Source organism: Hakea prostrata, chromosome 7 (assembly GCF_041222555.1).
Source record: "Hakea prostrata isolate BN-2017 chromosome 7, UWA_Hpros_2, whole genome shotgun sequence".
NCBI lineage: Eukaryota > Viridiplantae > Streptophyta > Magnoliopsida > Proteales > Proteaceae > Hakea > Hakea prostrata.
Window position 1 is genome coordinate 781,656 of NC_142606.1, and position 16,620 is coordinate 798,275.

Consider the following 16,620-nt stretch of genomic DNA (forward strand, 5'->3'; position numbering starts at 1 on the left):
AGCAATTTTTATTGGGGTCAGAAAAGAAAGGAAAAAAGATACCTTGGATCTCCGGAGTAGACTGTGTAGGTCGAAGGAAAGAGGTGTCTTAGGATTTAGAGATCCAATTCTACAAAATCATGACTACTTGCAAAGACAGCATGGAGATTATTCAATGATCCAAATTCTTTATGGACTATTTTTATGAAAGTCATATATTTTCCTTCTACTGATTTTCTAAGAGCCAGAGTGGGGAATAAACCTTCATGGGCTTGAGTTAGTGTTTTAGCTGGAAGGGAGTTCCTACAAGAGGGACTCATTTGGAGGATCGAATCAGGGGAGGAAGTGATGATCTGGGAAGACTGATGGATAGGTTTGGCAATGCAATTCAAAATAACGATTCCTAGGCCTGAGGGATGTCCTATTTCAAAAGTGGTTGAATTGAATAAATCCGATTACAAAGGAGTGGAAGGTGGACATGCTGAACCAAATTTTTAATGAAGTGGGTGTGAGGAGGATTAGAAATATTTAACTTAGTCAATTCCAAACAGAGGACAAACTAGTTTGGGGGGGGCATTAAAGAATGGGATTTTATCATCTAGGTCTACATATCATTTGCTAAATAATACCATAGACCAAAGAATAAACCCTCTTCCTTCATCTTTTAGGGTGCATAAATAGGAATTGGTTACCTCAAAAGCTTGGAAGCTTATTTGGAACTGCAAAACCATGCCAAAGGTGAAATCTTTCTTATGGAGGGCGTGTGCACAAGGCCTAGCTACGGGCAAAGGAATGAGGGATAGACAGTTTAAAGGCGACCCCTCTTGCAAAAGATGTGGGAAATTGGTTGAGCATATCGATCATGTTCTTTTAGAGTGCCTTTTTGCAAAGGCGGTTTGGTTTGGCAGTGCTTTCTCCTTTTGTCTTATAGTGGATGAAGTTCCTTTACTGTGTAAATGGTTGGATAAATGGCATGAATTAAAGTTAAACAGTAAACAAGAGAAAAGGGAGGCATTGGTGCATTACAGCTTCATTTGTTGGTACCTATGGGTTGCAAGGAATGAGTTTATTTTTAATAGAAAAGAGTGGCAGTTGGAGGATGTTATTGGAAGGGCTCAAGCTATAGCAACCAAGTTCTTAGAAGCTAAGAAGACAAATGAATCGTGGAGGAGATAACAGGGAGACTCGGAGGAGCTCGTTTCCTTCGCAAATGCACAATGAGGGTGGTTTTGTGATTCACTGTAATGCTTCCCAGGCATCGGGAAACATTGATGGTGGTGTGGGTTATGTGATTTTTGATGAGCAAGGATATCTATCATGAAGACCTTCTCAGAACCTGTTGTATGAGGCTTTGGTGGTGAGAGTTGCTCTTTGATGTGCCCTTCGGAATCACGTATCCAAATTACTATTTTTTTCTCTGCAGTCAAGTTGTCCTTGTGCCTCCATTAGAAGTTGCCTCCAATGTGGGGGATAAAGAAAGAAAGAATAGATGGTGGATGATACAAAATAGGAAAGGAACCCAGCATAACCCAGCCACGATACAGGATTTAAGTTTTTATCCAAGTGATTCTTTTCAGTGATAAGATGGGAAAATGAATAATAAATTTGTAATCTGTTCTGGAGAACAGTAGGCCGTTGAAGCACCCTTCATCACCACGTATAATTGAGTGAAACTAGAAGCTTAGATTTTCTTACTACTTTTGCTTATTTGTTACACCTCTGCTTACCAATACACGATACTGTCAAGAGTTATTTGGACAATTCAACCATCGTGTAATGAGATTCTTCTTTTTTTGTATTATAAACAATGTGTCATCCAACAAAATCATTGTTGAGATCAAGACAATTCCCATATCTAGTGGAAACAAAAACGACTTTGACACACTGTGTATACAATTACAATTGCTACAATGAACAGACCACAACTTTCCTTCCCCTGACAAACTCTAATTTCAGACTAGGTATAAGAACATGAGATGGTATTGAGGGAACGAAAGGGTGGAATTGCCGGTGTTACTGTTTTTTAGACTTCCACTCCATAATTGCACGGTTGAGAGTATAGTTCTGTAGGAGATTCTTGCTGGATAGGGGCAGATAAGTAATTGGTGAACGATCATTATTTTTGAGCCACTCCTCTATAGCTTTGCGGTCATATGTGTATCCATCTGCGGCAACACATGGTTCATCCATTACATCCTGTGCATAGTCAATCTTCAATGTCAGATTACAAACACAATATTCAGTGAAACAACATGGAGAACAAACCATGTAGCAGTCTTAATTGAATTTGGAAAAGAATATGAAAGAAGTACCGATAGAAAGGATGGAATGTGTTTGTCTAACATAAAGAAACAAAAGCAAAGTTAAGGGAATTAAAAAAGAATGGAAGAAGCATACTTGGAGTATTGGGCAAATGAAGTATTGTGGAGCAGATGAAGGAGTACAAGGCCTTGAATCTCTGGCTCTTTCAGCAATCACCTTCAATTTCTCCAAGACTGGAAGAATTCGAGCTTTCAAGTCAGGCCTGTCACGATGTCGTAATTCAGTGCAGCTCAAACCCAGTGTAGCTAATTCTCGAGTTTCCTTCACCGGCCAGTTCCCAGCCTCCAAATCCAAGATGCCCATCAATTGACCATTGTCTAGTGCTTTTTCAACCAACCGTGTCAGTGCTATGGCAGGTTTTGCAGTCAGCAACTGTAGGATAACCATACCAAATGCATAAACATCAGATTTGCGTGAGATCATTCCAGTCCTTTGATATTCAGGGTCTATGTAGCAGACTGTCCCACCAAGGCTTGTTCCCTTGAAGACAGTAGCATTTTCCACGGGAAACAACTTGGAAAGGCCTACGTCACCTATCTTGCTTGTATAGTTGTGATCAAGTAAGATATTTGCTGGTTTCAGATCACAATGAATGATTGGTTTCGGCTTTGCTTCGTGTAAGAAAAGCAAAGCAGAGGCTACTTCCCAGGCTATTCGAAACCTCTCAAACCATGGGATTGGGGATGTATTGTCCTTCCGAAATAACCTGTCTTCCAGACTGCCTTTCTCCATGTACTCATAAACTAGGCAACCATGCTCAGGACAAGAACCAAGAAGTAGCAACAAATGGGGGTGATGGGCTTTGCTCAAGATCTCAAGCTGAAACAAAACCAGAGCAGTAGATAATTCACTAATTAAGATAACCATGTGTTGCTCAAAGTGGCTTGCTTCAGAAACATGTTGAACACAAAAATGATAATTTGACAGAACATGGAAGATTACCTCTTGATGGAATTGCTTGGTCCAGTGACCCTCCTTGGAGTGAAGGATTTTTACAGCTGTTGTGGTGTGGTGCAACTTGCACTTGTAAACAGATCCATACCTCCCCTTTCCAATCAAAAGATCATTAGAAAGTGATGATGTTGCTGACACTATGTCTTCCCATGTGAACATGTTGCATAGCTCATCTGATTGCAGTACGGTCACCTTTTGAAGCTTTCTTTTCTTTTGAGCATCAGATTTGGCTTCAGCTTCATCCAATTCCCTCGTGCTCTCAATCTCTTTCTGTTTCACAGTGTCATATTTGTCTTCCTCTTTCTTTGATCTAACTAATTCTCTGGTGTTATCCTCCTTGAAGGTTTCCTTGTGTGGTTTAACCATTTGTTCCATCCAGTGTGTACTTGAATTATGTTTCTGCTACAAGGACATGAGAAATAAGTGTGCAGTGGCTAAGAAAGACGACTAAGGTTGTTTCCTTTGCATGAATTTGAAACATTATAATTCTTTAGGTCATACGAACCTAAAGACAATTCAATCTTTTATTTGTAGAACCAGGTAAGACCCAAGAATAGATGTGTCAAGACTCATAGGAAAAAAACACCTCCTAAGATGATTGATTGGTTTTGGTTTGTTATCCAATGCATTAGTTTATCAATGAATTGATTTCATTTCACTTCTAGTTCGAAAGATATAAATCGTAGATATTGAGCCTGTTTTTGTTTTTTATTAGAAAATTCAGCTAAAATCTTGATTAGTGTCCTTAAATCCAAGATGCAATGTTTATGAACTCAACTCCCTAACTCTCCCTAGTTGTACAGACTTCATGTAACCATGTTTTCATTTCCCATCTTTCTGAGTTTGAATCTACAAAATATCAGTCTAATATAATGGAAAAGGCCAAAATTTTTATTTTGTTCATCAACGAAAGTGGTCAATGCCCAACAGAATGGAAGTTGCATTACTTAAGTGAAATTGGAAAATAAGCTTGAATGTCAAAACTTCTCTCCTATGAGTTGTTTCACTGTGGAAACCTAGAACTTACATTCTGAGAAGAAGCAACAGTTGTCTCCCTTTGAGATTTTGAATACAGTGTATTAAGGAGTCCACGGTCAACTCCCAGCCCTTCTAACTCTTGTACAATATCATCCTGCGTACACATAATGATCCAACTGAAAACAGTCAGAAGAATACGTTAACATTAAGAGCAGGAAACTAATAAATCAAGAAGGAATATTAGTCCTCACAGAATGACGTTGACTGTACTTTTAGACTCTTTATATATACATCAATGGTTTGATGGATAAACCTATATGATCCTTTCCTGAATATTGTCACATTACCTAGGAAAAGGGCTTTTTAGAAAACATTAAAGAGGTTGCCAAAGAGTAAAATGACATTACTTTTAGAAACCTCCAACTACTTCTGCAGATGATTTGTGAAGAGACCAACTGTTAAATAGGCTTGATGCAGTTAATGGGCAGGGTATCAAGACTAGGAATTGAGAACTATCTACTGGTGGAGCACTCTATAATTTTTGGCTAGACCTTGATTGAGACACTCTTTTTTGGTACACCAATTCCTTCACAACTCAGTATGCAACAGATCACAACTTTGTTTTCAAAACAAAAAATTGTAGCATTTTGATGGTATCATTCATGTCTATCACCATCAGCTATAACTCAAGACCCAATTTTAATTAGAAAGCAGAAGTCAAGAAAAGAATTCACTCTGTAATTCTTGACATTGCACAATACCCAAGGTTTTCTCCAGATTCGATTGGTTTTTGAATAATTTTGAATTAGATTCAATATTTCCAGATGTTCTAGGCTCTCCATTTACTTCCAATGGAAATTTTGGAATGGGGGGATAGGGAAAAATAAAAAATAAACCAATTTTTAAGAAATATCATCGATGAAACTTCAGGGAAATATCTTCTTCTTTTTCCCCCCCTTAAAATAAGCTCATCTCCACCTTAGTGACTCCGTTGATGGGAAAAGAAATGAAAGAAGTGCATAGCTTACTATACTGTCTTCTTTCTTTGGCATCTGGTGACCATTAAATCAAATTTAACAGCAAACGAAATGAGAGAAGTTACCTCGCCATCTGAAGACAAAGAAGAAGAAGACCATGGAGCTTCTAACATAGTAGTTTGATCAAATATCTTTGCCACATCTGTTGTAACTTCTAGGGTAAAGCCTTTTACGGGAAATTCCCTTGATTCTTTATCTTCAAAGGTGGATGCTTTAGCAAGCGGCATTGATTGAGTGGTACTCAGTACAGCACCGAAGGCTGACCCCTTTAATCTGTTCTCTTCTAACGTGTTACCAAATATTCTTGGTCCAGTATCGATTTCTTTATTAAAGCTGGATCCCCTATCAAATCTACTTGATCCACCAGTTTCTATTGTAGTATCAGAGGTGTATCTTCTGTGAATTGGCTTTGATCCATTTTCTTCTAAGAAGTATGATTGGCCAGAGTCCCTTGATCCATTGTCATTATAAGATGATACTTTACTAGTAATGTTTGATCCAAAGATGAACCATTTATCAAATTGCCTCGATACAACGGCATCCATTACAGGGTTGAAAGTGAATTCTTCAGAGAGCCCTGATCCATTATCTTCTAGTGTGGTCGCTTTTCCAAATACTCTTGATTCATCATCTGTTACAGATTGTAACTATATAAGTCATTTCAGCTTTCCATGCTCCTTAAAAGAAAAGAAAAAAAACTCATATGGAGTCTTTAAATAGGTGGCTAAAACATTAATAGGTGGAAGAAAGGACAACCTGGTTGCTCTATGCAAGTAGCTGCAGAACTGGAGCGTCGGCTATATGGATCAGCTACATCAATTTCTCTTTCTGCTGTACTTGGTGGACTCACTTCTGGATTTGATGGGCGCATGGAAGACAAGTTTCCCTTCGATACAACATAGACTGCACAAAAACCTGGGGCACCTTCCAAGATCCTTGAGGAGATACCATTGATCTTTACTTTCCTGAAAATTTTTCATTTGTTTAATGCACACCCCCACGCACCCGCGCCCCCGGGCGGCCAGGGGGGGCCCAGCCCCACCCGCGCCCCCCCCCCGGGGCCCGCACGGGGCCCCCCGGGGGCCGCCCAGGCGGGCGCCCCCCTACAGCGGGGCCGGTGTTGATAAATGCATTCATGGTATAAGAAATGATGAGGGGGATGGAAAAAACAACAACAACAACAACAACAACAATAAGCTTTGTCCCAACTAAATGGGGTTGGCTACATGGATTATTGCTTTCCAATCAGTTCTATTTGAGGCCATGTTAGATACAAGCTTTAACCAATGCATATCATTTCTCACCACTTCTCTTAAGGTTATCTTAGGTCTACCTCTAGCTTTTCTAATTCCATCAGTTTGGATTATTAATTTCTATATACATGGGCATTTACAAGTCTCCATCGAACGTGGTTGTGACACTTTAAACGACTTTCTTGAAGCTAATCACTTATGGGAGTAATTCCCAAATCAACTCTAATATGATCATTTTTTATCTTACCATTCTTAGTTTTGCCACTCATCCATCTTAACATCCTCATTTCTGCTACATTGAAAAACAACATTTGTTAATTTATAAAATTTCTGATTTCAAAGTAAGCCTGAAAACTCATGGGTTTCTTCCGAAAATAATTCTTTTTTTTTTTTTTTTTCTTTCTTAAGTTTTTCATGGCTCTAATTGAAAACCCAAAAGAGGAAATTCGAGATCATAGCAGTGAACAGTTACACATTTGATCAGGTTTTGAGGATATCCATATAGGACTTAAAATATGAATCATGCATATGATATGTTTTTATTCAACCAAAAGCAAGAATATGAATCATGAATTTATATACTGTGCTAGATATGCATGAAACTGGTTCACCTCAGCTGAAGCTATGATTTTCTCAAAAGCCATTTTCATATTTATTCAAAGTCTAACCTTGTAAACATGGTACGCGGTGAAGCTCCAATGACAAGCTTTGTAATTTTGGAATAAGAAATCTCTTTCATTATTGCATCTGCTATATCATTTCCTTCAATCACGGTAATGTCTACTTCTACCTGCACATACTAGCAAGCTAAGTTACTTGTTTAAAGCATTGTCCTTTAGACCATAGAATTTAGTGTTGAGAGGAGACCTTTCTTTGTTGACAGAGTTGCTTGAAGGGAAGAAGCATTGCAATTGTCTGCCTTTCCACATCTTTCTTATACTTTGCTATCATATCTTCATGCACTTGTGCGACAGGGAAGCATCTAACTAGAAAGACATTATATAGAAGAAAATGAGAAATTAAGGACCAACTCAGGACCAAAGTGGGCTTGAGTAAGACTAACAAATGGCAGTGCTCGAAACTTGTCTCACTGGAAGCAAATAGGAGCAGCAGTGCAGGACTCAGGCAGCAGGCTATGGGGCAAATTGCCACAACAATTGGTTTGGTTTTGGTTTTTACATTTTTCTCGATTTAGGACAGGATATGCATTGATTTTTCTAATTATCTCTGTGTTCTTTATTCAGCTTAATTCGAGTTTGCTTGGCTTGCTTCGTACAATATTAGGGAAGATTTCATACTGGTTTTGAAGAAGCAAAAGGGAGCATACCCGTAATCTTATCATCTTGAGTAGTTGATTTGATTGGTGCACGAACATGTAACAGCTTGAATTGAACCTTCACATCTGAAACGAAGCTCTCCAATGCCCATTTAATCACCATTACACTGTTTTTACTTCCAGCAACAGCTACTGCAACTTTCAACTCTGGAGTTGATTGTGCAAGTTCTTTCAGAGTTCCCTTTCCTTCCATTGCTGCGCTAGATTTCTGCTAAATGAGGGGAAAAGAAAAGAGAAAAGATTGATCAAACTGTACAAAGCTACAATACCCTCAAACTTGATTACAATCAGGACACTCCCAAGAGAAGTAACACAGATCCCAGAAACAAAAAGAGTTGCAGCAATTCGAAATCATAACCAGAGCAGAGTAATGAAAAAGCATAAAAAAAACAAGGAAATGATCATATGTTTTCTTCTCTTGGAACTAAAAACCCAGAAGAAGGGGGAAATTTGAAGATAAAATGACACGGGAGAAAATCAAGAATTCAAATGTATGCTCTTAAAGCAAGCAATCAAATTACAAGAGAGAGGATAGAGAAACCATACCATCAAATTTGAAATTTCAAGGTTGGTTTCTGTCACAACCTTGTAACATCAAGAGCTCCAACAGAAGCTCCACATCGCTAATTAAAACACATGAAACATCTCAATTGTATTTGAAATTAAGCTTGTAAGCAGTTGAGTTGGTCTAGCAAATTAAGCAAACGAAGCTGGAACCGAAGAAAAAAACAAGATCAAACCAAGCGGTGAGGAGATTGATCATTGATGTCTTCCTAATTTATAACTTAATCAGTTTTATATATTAATAATCATCTTCACACCCTTCCGGCCGTGCCACTTTTGACTTGTTATCCATATAATATTGTTTAGAATTTTGATTGTTTCCCAAAATCCAATAATTAATTCCAGTAGTGGGGAACTATTACTCTTGAGTCTTGAACATTATAATAATTTAATTAGATTACTTAAAATTTTTTGGATGCCATTAATCAAAGTTGGTATTCTCTCAAGTAGGGATAATCTATGTTTTAACAGAGTGACCAAATTTCATTGGCTGTTTGTCACCAACTCCAATCCATTCAGAATCTTTAATTTGAGATTTCAACTATAAAATATTGCCAACTAACACGTCTTCCTCAAGATTTTTTTTGCAGATAATTCTCTGATTTGTCTTTTCCATATTAAACCAAAAAATTATAATTTAATCAGATAGAATCTTCGATAACCCATGTATCTTCCATTACACCCGGTACGAGTCCTATGTCCTATGTCTTGGGACGATCTCGCTGGAGTTGGTGTTGCTGACGTAGTAATCACTGCAGTATCAAATGCTAGATATCCACTAAATTTCAATCGTTCAAAATATGATTTGATTTGTTATTATTTTTTTAAAGGAAATATATATATGTATATGATGTTTTGTGTGACAGAAAAGATATGTATTCATGTGCCGCTATGCACCCCAACAAAATAAAAAAAAAAAAAAAATGGGGGGGGAGGGAGGATGAATTTCTCTCCGGCAAATCGAAAAGAACAAAAAAAACGAGACACAGGGGGGATTGGGGGGGAAAAAGGATTTTTTTGGTTAGGGTTTTTTTTGGGGGGGGGGGGGGGGGGGGGGGGGGGGGGGGGTGTTTCAACTAATAAATACTTTGGGAAATAAATCAATTAATAAAATCATAATAACACATAAATTATGTGTATCCTATGATTAATTTTCATAATAAATGATAATCTAATAAAGGAACCAATACCCATTCAACAAGCATTTAAGTTTAGGTAGTATGAAAATTATTTTAATAATCTCTTTTTTTCTTCTCCAAAGAGACAGCGATTGAAAAGCGAAACATAATCGAGACAATGATGTTTAGAAGTGCTTGAAGAATGCTTTATTAGTAAGTTTATCCAAAAAGAAAACAAACACTTTAATACAGATAATAAATAATAATTTATTGATTTTTGAGCAACTCTACTATATATGCTACTTGATAGTAAGGGCTAGCTTTACCAAAAACTAACACTTCATACCAATGAGGTCAAGAAATCAAATATTTATGGAGATTGGAGGTAAGTAAGATATATATATAAAGTTAATGACAAATGCTTGTATAAGCGTGTTTTGAAGTTGTTTTGGGCCTACCACAAGTTGGCCTTTTTTTTTTTTTTTTTTTTTTTTTTTCCCGTGAAGAAAGTGTAGTAATTATACCCTTATAAATGTCATTTATTTATTGCTATTTTGGAACTGAGATTTGTCCGAACCAACTTAGGTACACCTTGACGAATCTTAAGGAGGTAGCAATAAAAATAGGGGGTGGAGAGATAACCATTTATATGTAAATATAGGGGTGGAGGGATAACCATTTATATATGCCAACCACTCATCACCTTCAATTGGTTGGGCCACCACTCATGTTGTTGTAATTTTGTATTGTCTTCGGCACAAGGTGTCAACCTCATAGGTAGAGGAAGTAAATCCAAAGAGGTTTTGGGTTTGAACTTCTTTTGCTTCGCACTTTGCACTTCCCACCACCACCCTCTCCCTTTGAGTCATGATCGTATATTGCGACAGCTGTTGACCACGAATTATAAGGGCCCCACAGGATTAGGGTGATAGATTTTATTATTTTTACTTGTAGATCCCACATAATTTGTGATTATAAGACGGTCAGGAGAGATGATCCACACTCTCTCCTACCATCCCCATGCCTGTGGGCCCTAGTCATTTTTGACATAAGCTAGTCGTTAGGGATTCAAATTTGTTTTAACTCTAGTTGTACCTTCGGCCCATCTCTATATATATGGGCTTTCAAGATTATAGAAAAACAGAAAGAGGCCCATTACGAGGGTTGTGCTGATGGGCTTTATGTCCTGTTTTGATTGTAATCTTTGAGTTGCTAGTGGTGGGATGCAAGCAAGCTCGATCTCCTTGTTGAGCAAACCTGTGTGTTCTTCTTGTTCGTGTGACCTTCACAATCCCTTGTACGTACTGAGTCACAATCCTTAATGAATGGATTATACAATTGGAGTAATTAATTATCGATTCCCAGATAAGAAGATTGGGAAGAAGATGTTGAGTTTGTTCTTTATGGCTGTTGGACTCTATGGTTGGCCCGAAATAAAATGGTGTTCAAAGATGAAAGATGGAGCCATGCAAAAAGAAATTGTATCCAGAATCAAGAGCGCCCATTTGAAGTATTGGAACTCTATGGATGACGAAGAGGTTCTCACACCTGACACATTATTAGAGCGCCCACTTGATGTGATAGGATGTTATTTGGGAATGTGTTGGTTCTGAAGGTTGGAATGAATAGGGCTCTTGTCTTGCCTTGTCTTGCCTTGTCTTGTAGAGTAAGCAGAAGAGTGAATTCTCAGATGTCATCTGATCTCGCTTATATATATGATATGACAACAGTACTCAGGATGGACCGATCGAGGAAAAAGAAGTAGAAGAGCATAATCAAATCCATATCAATCAACACCAGACAATCAAACCCTATCGACTGATATGACAGAAATGATACTACTGCATGTACGATTTGAAAAATCCCATGATAGATACTAATGTGAACTTTATAACTATTGATGAGACGAAACTACAAACTACAGTCAATTCATTTCAAGTTTTCAACTCAACTCAACAATATCTTTACTTGCTTTCTGAGTTTCCGTCACCATATATTATTCTCCACCAAGTTAAGTTTATTAATTATGAGCTCAGCTCTTACAAGTTACAATTTTTTGTGTTTATATATTGGCAAGTGTGAGGTAGAAAAGTTTTGGAGAATCAGTCTTTTTATCTTTTGAGTGCTTGGTTGGATATGATATGCATGATACCAAAAAAAATATAAAAATAGAAGAATCATGCTTTGTTATGCGAATCAATGGCTAATGTTCCTGTAATTAGGGATTTTACCCTGACACTGACACGAATGCTAGACCTGGACAATATATAATAGGAACTTTCTACTGGATGAACAAAAAAGTGGGGTGCTTTCAAATTGCATCACCCACCATCCTCCATTGTATAAGAAATTCAATTAGTGAAAGTCTTTGCCAGAAAAAAAAATCAATATTGAAATTGCAATTGGTTTAAAACTTGCTGGACTGAATATATTCTGAAAGAATCTTTTCAATTTATTAATGCTGGTTATTGAAAATTATTAACTGGGTTTTCAGTAGTCAAAGAATTCATCAATCTTTCAGAGACAGACGAGCTTCTCCTCTGATGCCACAATTGAACAACAAACTCATTCAGTTCCAACTTCACTCTCAAACTCTCTCAAGTTTGATTGTGCTTCATGGACTGATTAACTGAAGCCGAAAAGTTCAAAAGGAAAATTTTAAAAATGCCAAGATGACGATTGAGATTTGACGGGAACTTTTGAACTTTTTTTGAGTGATGGAGAGAACCCCATCTCCTTTGTTTCTCTACCTTTATTGATTTCTCTGTCCTTAGAAGAAAAGAGAAAAACCATAAACAAAGGAAGAGATTTGGCAACTTTTACTGAGTGGAGAACAGTGAGTGGATACCTAAAAGAAATCAAATTTAATCCCCTAACCAATGGGCAGTAGTACCCATCCTTCCAAGAATTTCCTTCACTTCATTACTTCATTATCTATACCATTAATATTACATGTAGATGAATCAGGAAACCCAAAATGGTTGGTTCCTCTTCTCTTGACCCTTTATCTTGTCTTCCACTTCCTCTTAATTTGCCTCTTTATGGCTGGACTCCTATCACGCGCACACACTTGGTAGTTTAATTGTTTAAAAGCATCAAAGAATTGTCTATGTGCAGTGTTTTATCTCTTTCAGAATCCCTCCAAGTCAAACCTTACCCTTCTTCTCCGGTTCCCCTGACTCGTGAGGGAATCAGATAATTTCTCCTTCACTCTGTAATCTTCTGTGCGTAGTAGTGCGTACAGTATTTATCACAGAAAATTGCAGCATTTCTGAGGGAGATGAGGAGCTTTATCACAATATCTTATTGTCATTAACTCTTTTCACCCAGAACTTTACTTCAATCACTATTTTATCTATAATCCTCTTTTCTCTCATGAAATGCCCTATACCCAGTTCAAACACTCTGAGTCTCTCTGCTTCCGTTGCCCATATTGTGAGATTTCGATTAAGTTTACAAAGTGATGAAATCCTGACTAACCTTCAGACCTGATCTCAAAGAACCCAAATTTTACACTAGGTAGTAGTGAATGAATTATGAATTATTAAGAACTAAATGTAAAATGGCATGAAGTATGGAATATTCCTTAGTGGCTTACAGTAGGAATTAAAAAGAGAACAAAAATGTATTCTTTGTATATTTCCTGTCTTTAACAAAACTTCCTCTTTATTTACAGTGTGTTAAGTTTCTTTTTTCTTCTTCTGGGTTGGATTTCTTTCCAACTAATTCTGGGTAAGAAGAACAAAGAGGGTATATTAATCAGACAAAAATCTTAGAAGGGCATGATGTGGGTGGTTTTGGTATCATAGGCAAACAGACAAGACTTGGAATTAACACGAAAGATCTTAAGGAGGTCCGCAGACATTTGGCGAACAGAAGGAGAACAATTACTCTGCATCAACAGCAGAATCTTTGTCAATCCATTAGACTTGGTAACAGCTTCTTGCGCTTTCTGGTCTTTAAACAGATGGCAAACGCTCCATAGTATCAATACGGCGTGTTCAGTTGCTTCCTTGGAGACCTTGAGCATCTTCTGCACTATGGCAGGGACACAATTCGGATCTTCGCATATGGCTTTACGACCTTCGTTGGAGGTGGAAGCCATCTCCAACAGCTTCAAAGCCTTATCTGCAACGGTAGTAAATCCCGGGCGAGTAAGAAACTTTCCCAACACCTGGACCGCTCCGAGTCGAACGATTCGTAGTCTGATCCGTCTCGTCATGGAAAGATCAATTAAGCAGGACAATCCGGCATCGATGGCAGCCGTGGAATTGGAATTGGAACTGGAACTCAAGAGACGCAATAGCCCAGGTAGGAGACCTTCCTTCTCGGCGATGAGAAGCTTGGAATCGTCATCGACGGCGATGGCCTGCAAGAGTAGGGCGGATGCGATTTTGGAATCCAAATCCCCTTTTTGCAAGACTTGAACAATGGAAGACAAGATATCACGGTCTCCTCCTTTCAGGATTAAATTCATGAGGCGCTGCTTTGGGTAATCAGGGAGAATGAGATGGAGAAAGCGAACCGCTTGTTCGAAGGTGGAAAGAGGAGCGTCATTGCCAAGAACAGCAACGATTACGGGGACAATACCGTCGGTGTTGGCGAGGAACTTGCGATTCTCGTCGGATTCAATGGCGAAATCGAGGATTTTGGAGAGTGAGTCGGAACAGTCGTCGGAGAAAATCAAGTGGTGGGCTTGGTCATGGGAGAGAGCAGAAGAGGAAGAAGAAGAAGAGTTGCTAGAATGGTGGGATTTGGACCAGATCTGGATAAGGCGATGGAGGGTGTGGTTGGGAACGAGGTCCTTGGAGTGGAGGAGTTGCATGGTGGCTGGGCAGGTGTTGTTGCCGGAATCAAGCCATTGTTGGATGCTGGAACGGTCGTAGGTGACGCCGGTGGAGAGACTGACGGGGGATTTCATAACGTCAAGGGAGATTGGGCATTTGAAAAAGCTGGGCACCGTTACGTGGAGATGATCGTTCTTTACCATCTCTGTTTCAGCTTCTGCTTCTTTTTTTCTTCTTGGATCACCTCTCTGCTCTGCAAAGCACCAGAAACACACACGAGAGAGAGACAAGAGAGAGAAAGGAAAGTAAGTAAGTCCCAGTAGCACAAGAGACGAGGGAAGGTGAGAGAGATATAAGATGGCGGGAGGAGTGAGGTAACGGTCAAAGGCGTGACGTAAGGAAGTTATGGAGATTTGGGAGACATTAAGGGCAGAAGAACCATCTCTTTCTTTCGTTTCTTTATCCCTTTTTCCTTTTCCATTTATTTTATTTTAATTTAATTTAATTTAATCAAAGACTTGGGTTATCCTGGTCCATCCCTTTTTTTGGACATTATTGTATAAAGTATGCATAATTTTGCATTTAGATATTCTTTTTAATGAGAAATAACAGTTGCATCATTCTAATAAATAAAAAAAAACAAAGAAAACCCTAATTTGAAACTGAGGTAGCCCCATCTTTCTCTTTGAGACACCTGACCTAAGCTAGGTGAGGTGAGAATTTTGCTTTGGGTTGAAGAGAAAATTGAGAATGAAAAAAACAAAGGAAGAAAGAAATATAAGATAGAAATCATATCATAGAATAGAATGGAGAAGAAGAAACTGATGGGGAAACGTGTAGTGTAGTGGGGCTGGCGGGTTGTCCCAAAAATGCTGGTAATGAAGACCGTTGAAACTTTTGTTTTCTGCTTTTTTTTCTTTCAATTAAATCAGTGTGTGACAGCGATCTGACTATCTGAGTGCGTGTGGTGCTGGTGCTGGTGCTGGTGCTGGTGCAGCTCTACGAGGAGTTAGTCGCGTACGTGCGGCTGTGCGTGTGGCGTGTGCTGCTAACTGCTAATAATATTTATATTCTTCTTATATATATGTAATATGTCTTCAGACTCTTCACTCTTAAGTAGTATATATCGATTGATATCTTGTATTAATTTGTAGAACGTACAACGCAGAAGCTTGAGAAGACCAGACGCAGAGAGAGAGAGAGAGAGAGAGAGAGAGAGAGATTACAATCAATACGTACTAGTATTTACGTACAGGAGTAGTAAGTAGTGCATGTCTAGCTAGTTTCCAAGTTCCAACAACATTCTGTTTTTTTCTTTCTTCTTGTTGTTCGCTTTTAGTATAGTAGCCCCATCTCATCTCATCTCATCTCATGTCTCATGTCTCATGGAAAAACGGAAAAGTTGCAGAATGAGCGGAAATGATGAATCATAATAATAAACTATCAAAGAAAGAGAAAAAAAGAAAGGGAGGCCAGGGAGGAGACAAAGACAGTGTTGCTTTCGGCGTATACTCAATCGAAGCTAATCCTTGATCCAATTGATCCTTGATCCTTTCTTCCTTCCCTTGCTTGAAATAATAATAATAATAATAATAAAAGCTTATATACTTATCCACTACTGATTAACTCTTGTTAATCCTTGTCGATTTGGGAATTGGGTTGAGTGCAGAGTTTAACTGCTCCGTGAAATACTCAAAAGCCAGCCAGCCACCAAGCCACCAAGTTGAACTTGCAAGATGATGGAGATCGATTCGCTGAATCTACTTATTACTGATCACCTTGGGACGCATGCATGCATGCATGCCTGCCTGCTTCTTTAATTAATTCATTGCTTCTCAAACTAACTAATTGAGTTATGTTATCTACAGCACGTATAGAAACACTACAACTAAGTAAATCACTAATTTATTTAATTAGCTAAATCCTTATCGTAATTAATTTATAAACACCCAATGACCCAACCTAGCTTGTTTCTAAGGCTGGTAAATTTAGCCGCTGCATGGGTTCTAATCAGGTATAGTCCTCCTCCTCCTCCTCCTCATCGAGTCTACCACCTTGACCTTGTGGGCCTAACTTCATTTTGACACCACCAACTTTCTTATATACATACATATAACATACCAACTTCGTGGTTAAAGTACTTAATAATAAGTCATTAATTGCATATATGGCTTCCTAACTTCATTCCAACTTCCACAGCTTCATTTCTAATTTCTAATTTTCAACGCCACGAGCTTTTACCAACTCTCAACTCCAGCCGTCCGGCCTACCAAATCAGGACGAACCGACGAA

General features: G+C 38.4%; 1 protein-coding gene and 1 pseudogene across 3 annotated transcripts; both read right to left on the bottom strand.

Moving 5' to 3' along the window:
• Positions 1–1,754: 1,754 nt before the first annotated feature.
• Positions 1,755–8,505, bottom strand: LOC149008782 (U-box domain-containing protein 52-like). Of its 3 annotated transcripts, XM_089161606.1 has the most exons (10): positions 8,406–8,505; positions 7,851–8,070; positions 7,391–7,509; positions 7,192–7,313; positions 6,027–6,235; positions 5,336–5,901; positions 4,283–4,387; positions 3,244–3,654; positions 2,377–3,120; positions 1,755–2,175 (listed from the first exon to the last, which is right to left on the bottom strand). In XM_089161606.1, exons 1-10 carry the CDS (start codon positions 8,406–8,408, stop codon positions 1,993–1,995), a joined length of 2,682 nt encoding a protein of 893 aa, XP_089017732.1. In that variant the 5' UTR covers positions 8,409–8,505; the 3' UTR covers positions 1,755–1,992. The 3 variants fall into 3 exon arrangements, with proteins under 3 accessions (XP_089017732.1, XP_089017734.1, XP_089017733.1); XM_089161608.1 differs by lacking the exon at positions 4,283–4,387; XM_089161607.1 differs by lacking the exon at positions 8,406–8,505 and having other exon boundaries at positions 7,851–8,360.
• Positions 8,506–12,610: 4,105 nt separating this feature from the next.
• On the bottom strand, positions 12,611–14,676 carry LOC149008783 (U-box domain-containing protein 28 pseudogene; annotated as a pseudogene).
• Positions 14,677–16,620: the final 1,944 nt, after the last annotated feature.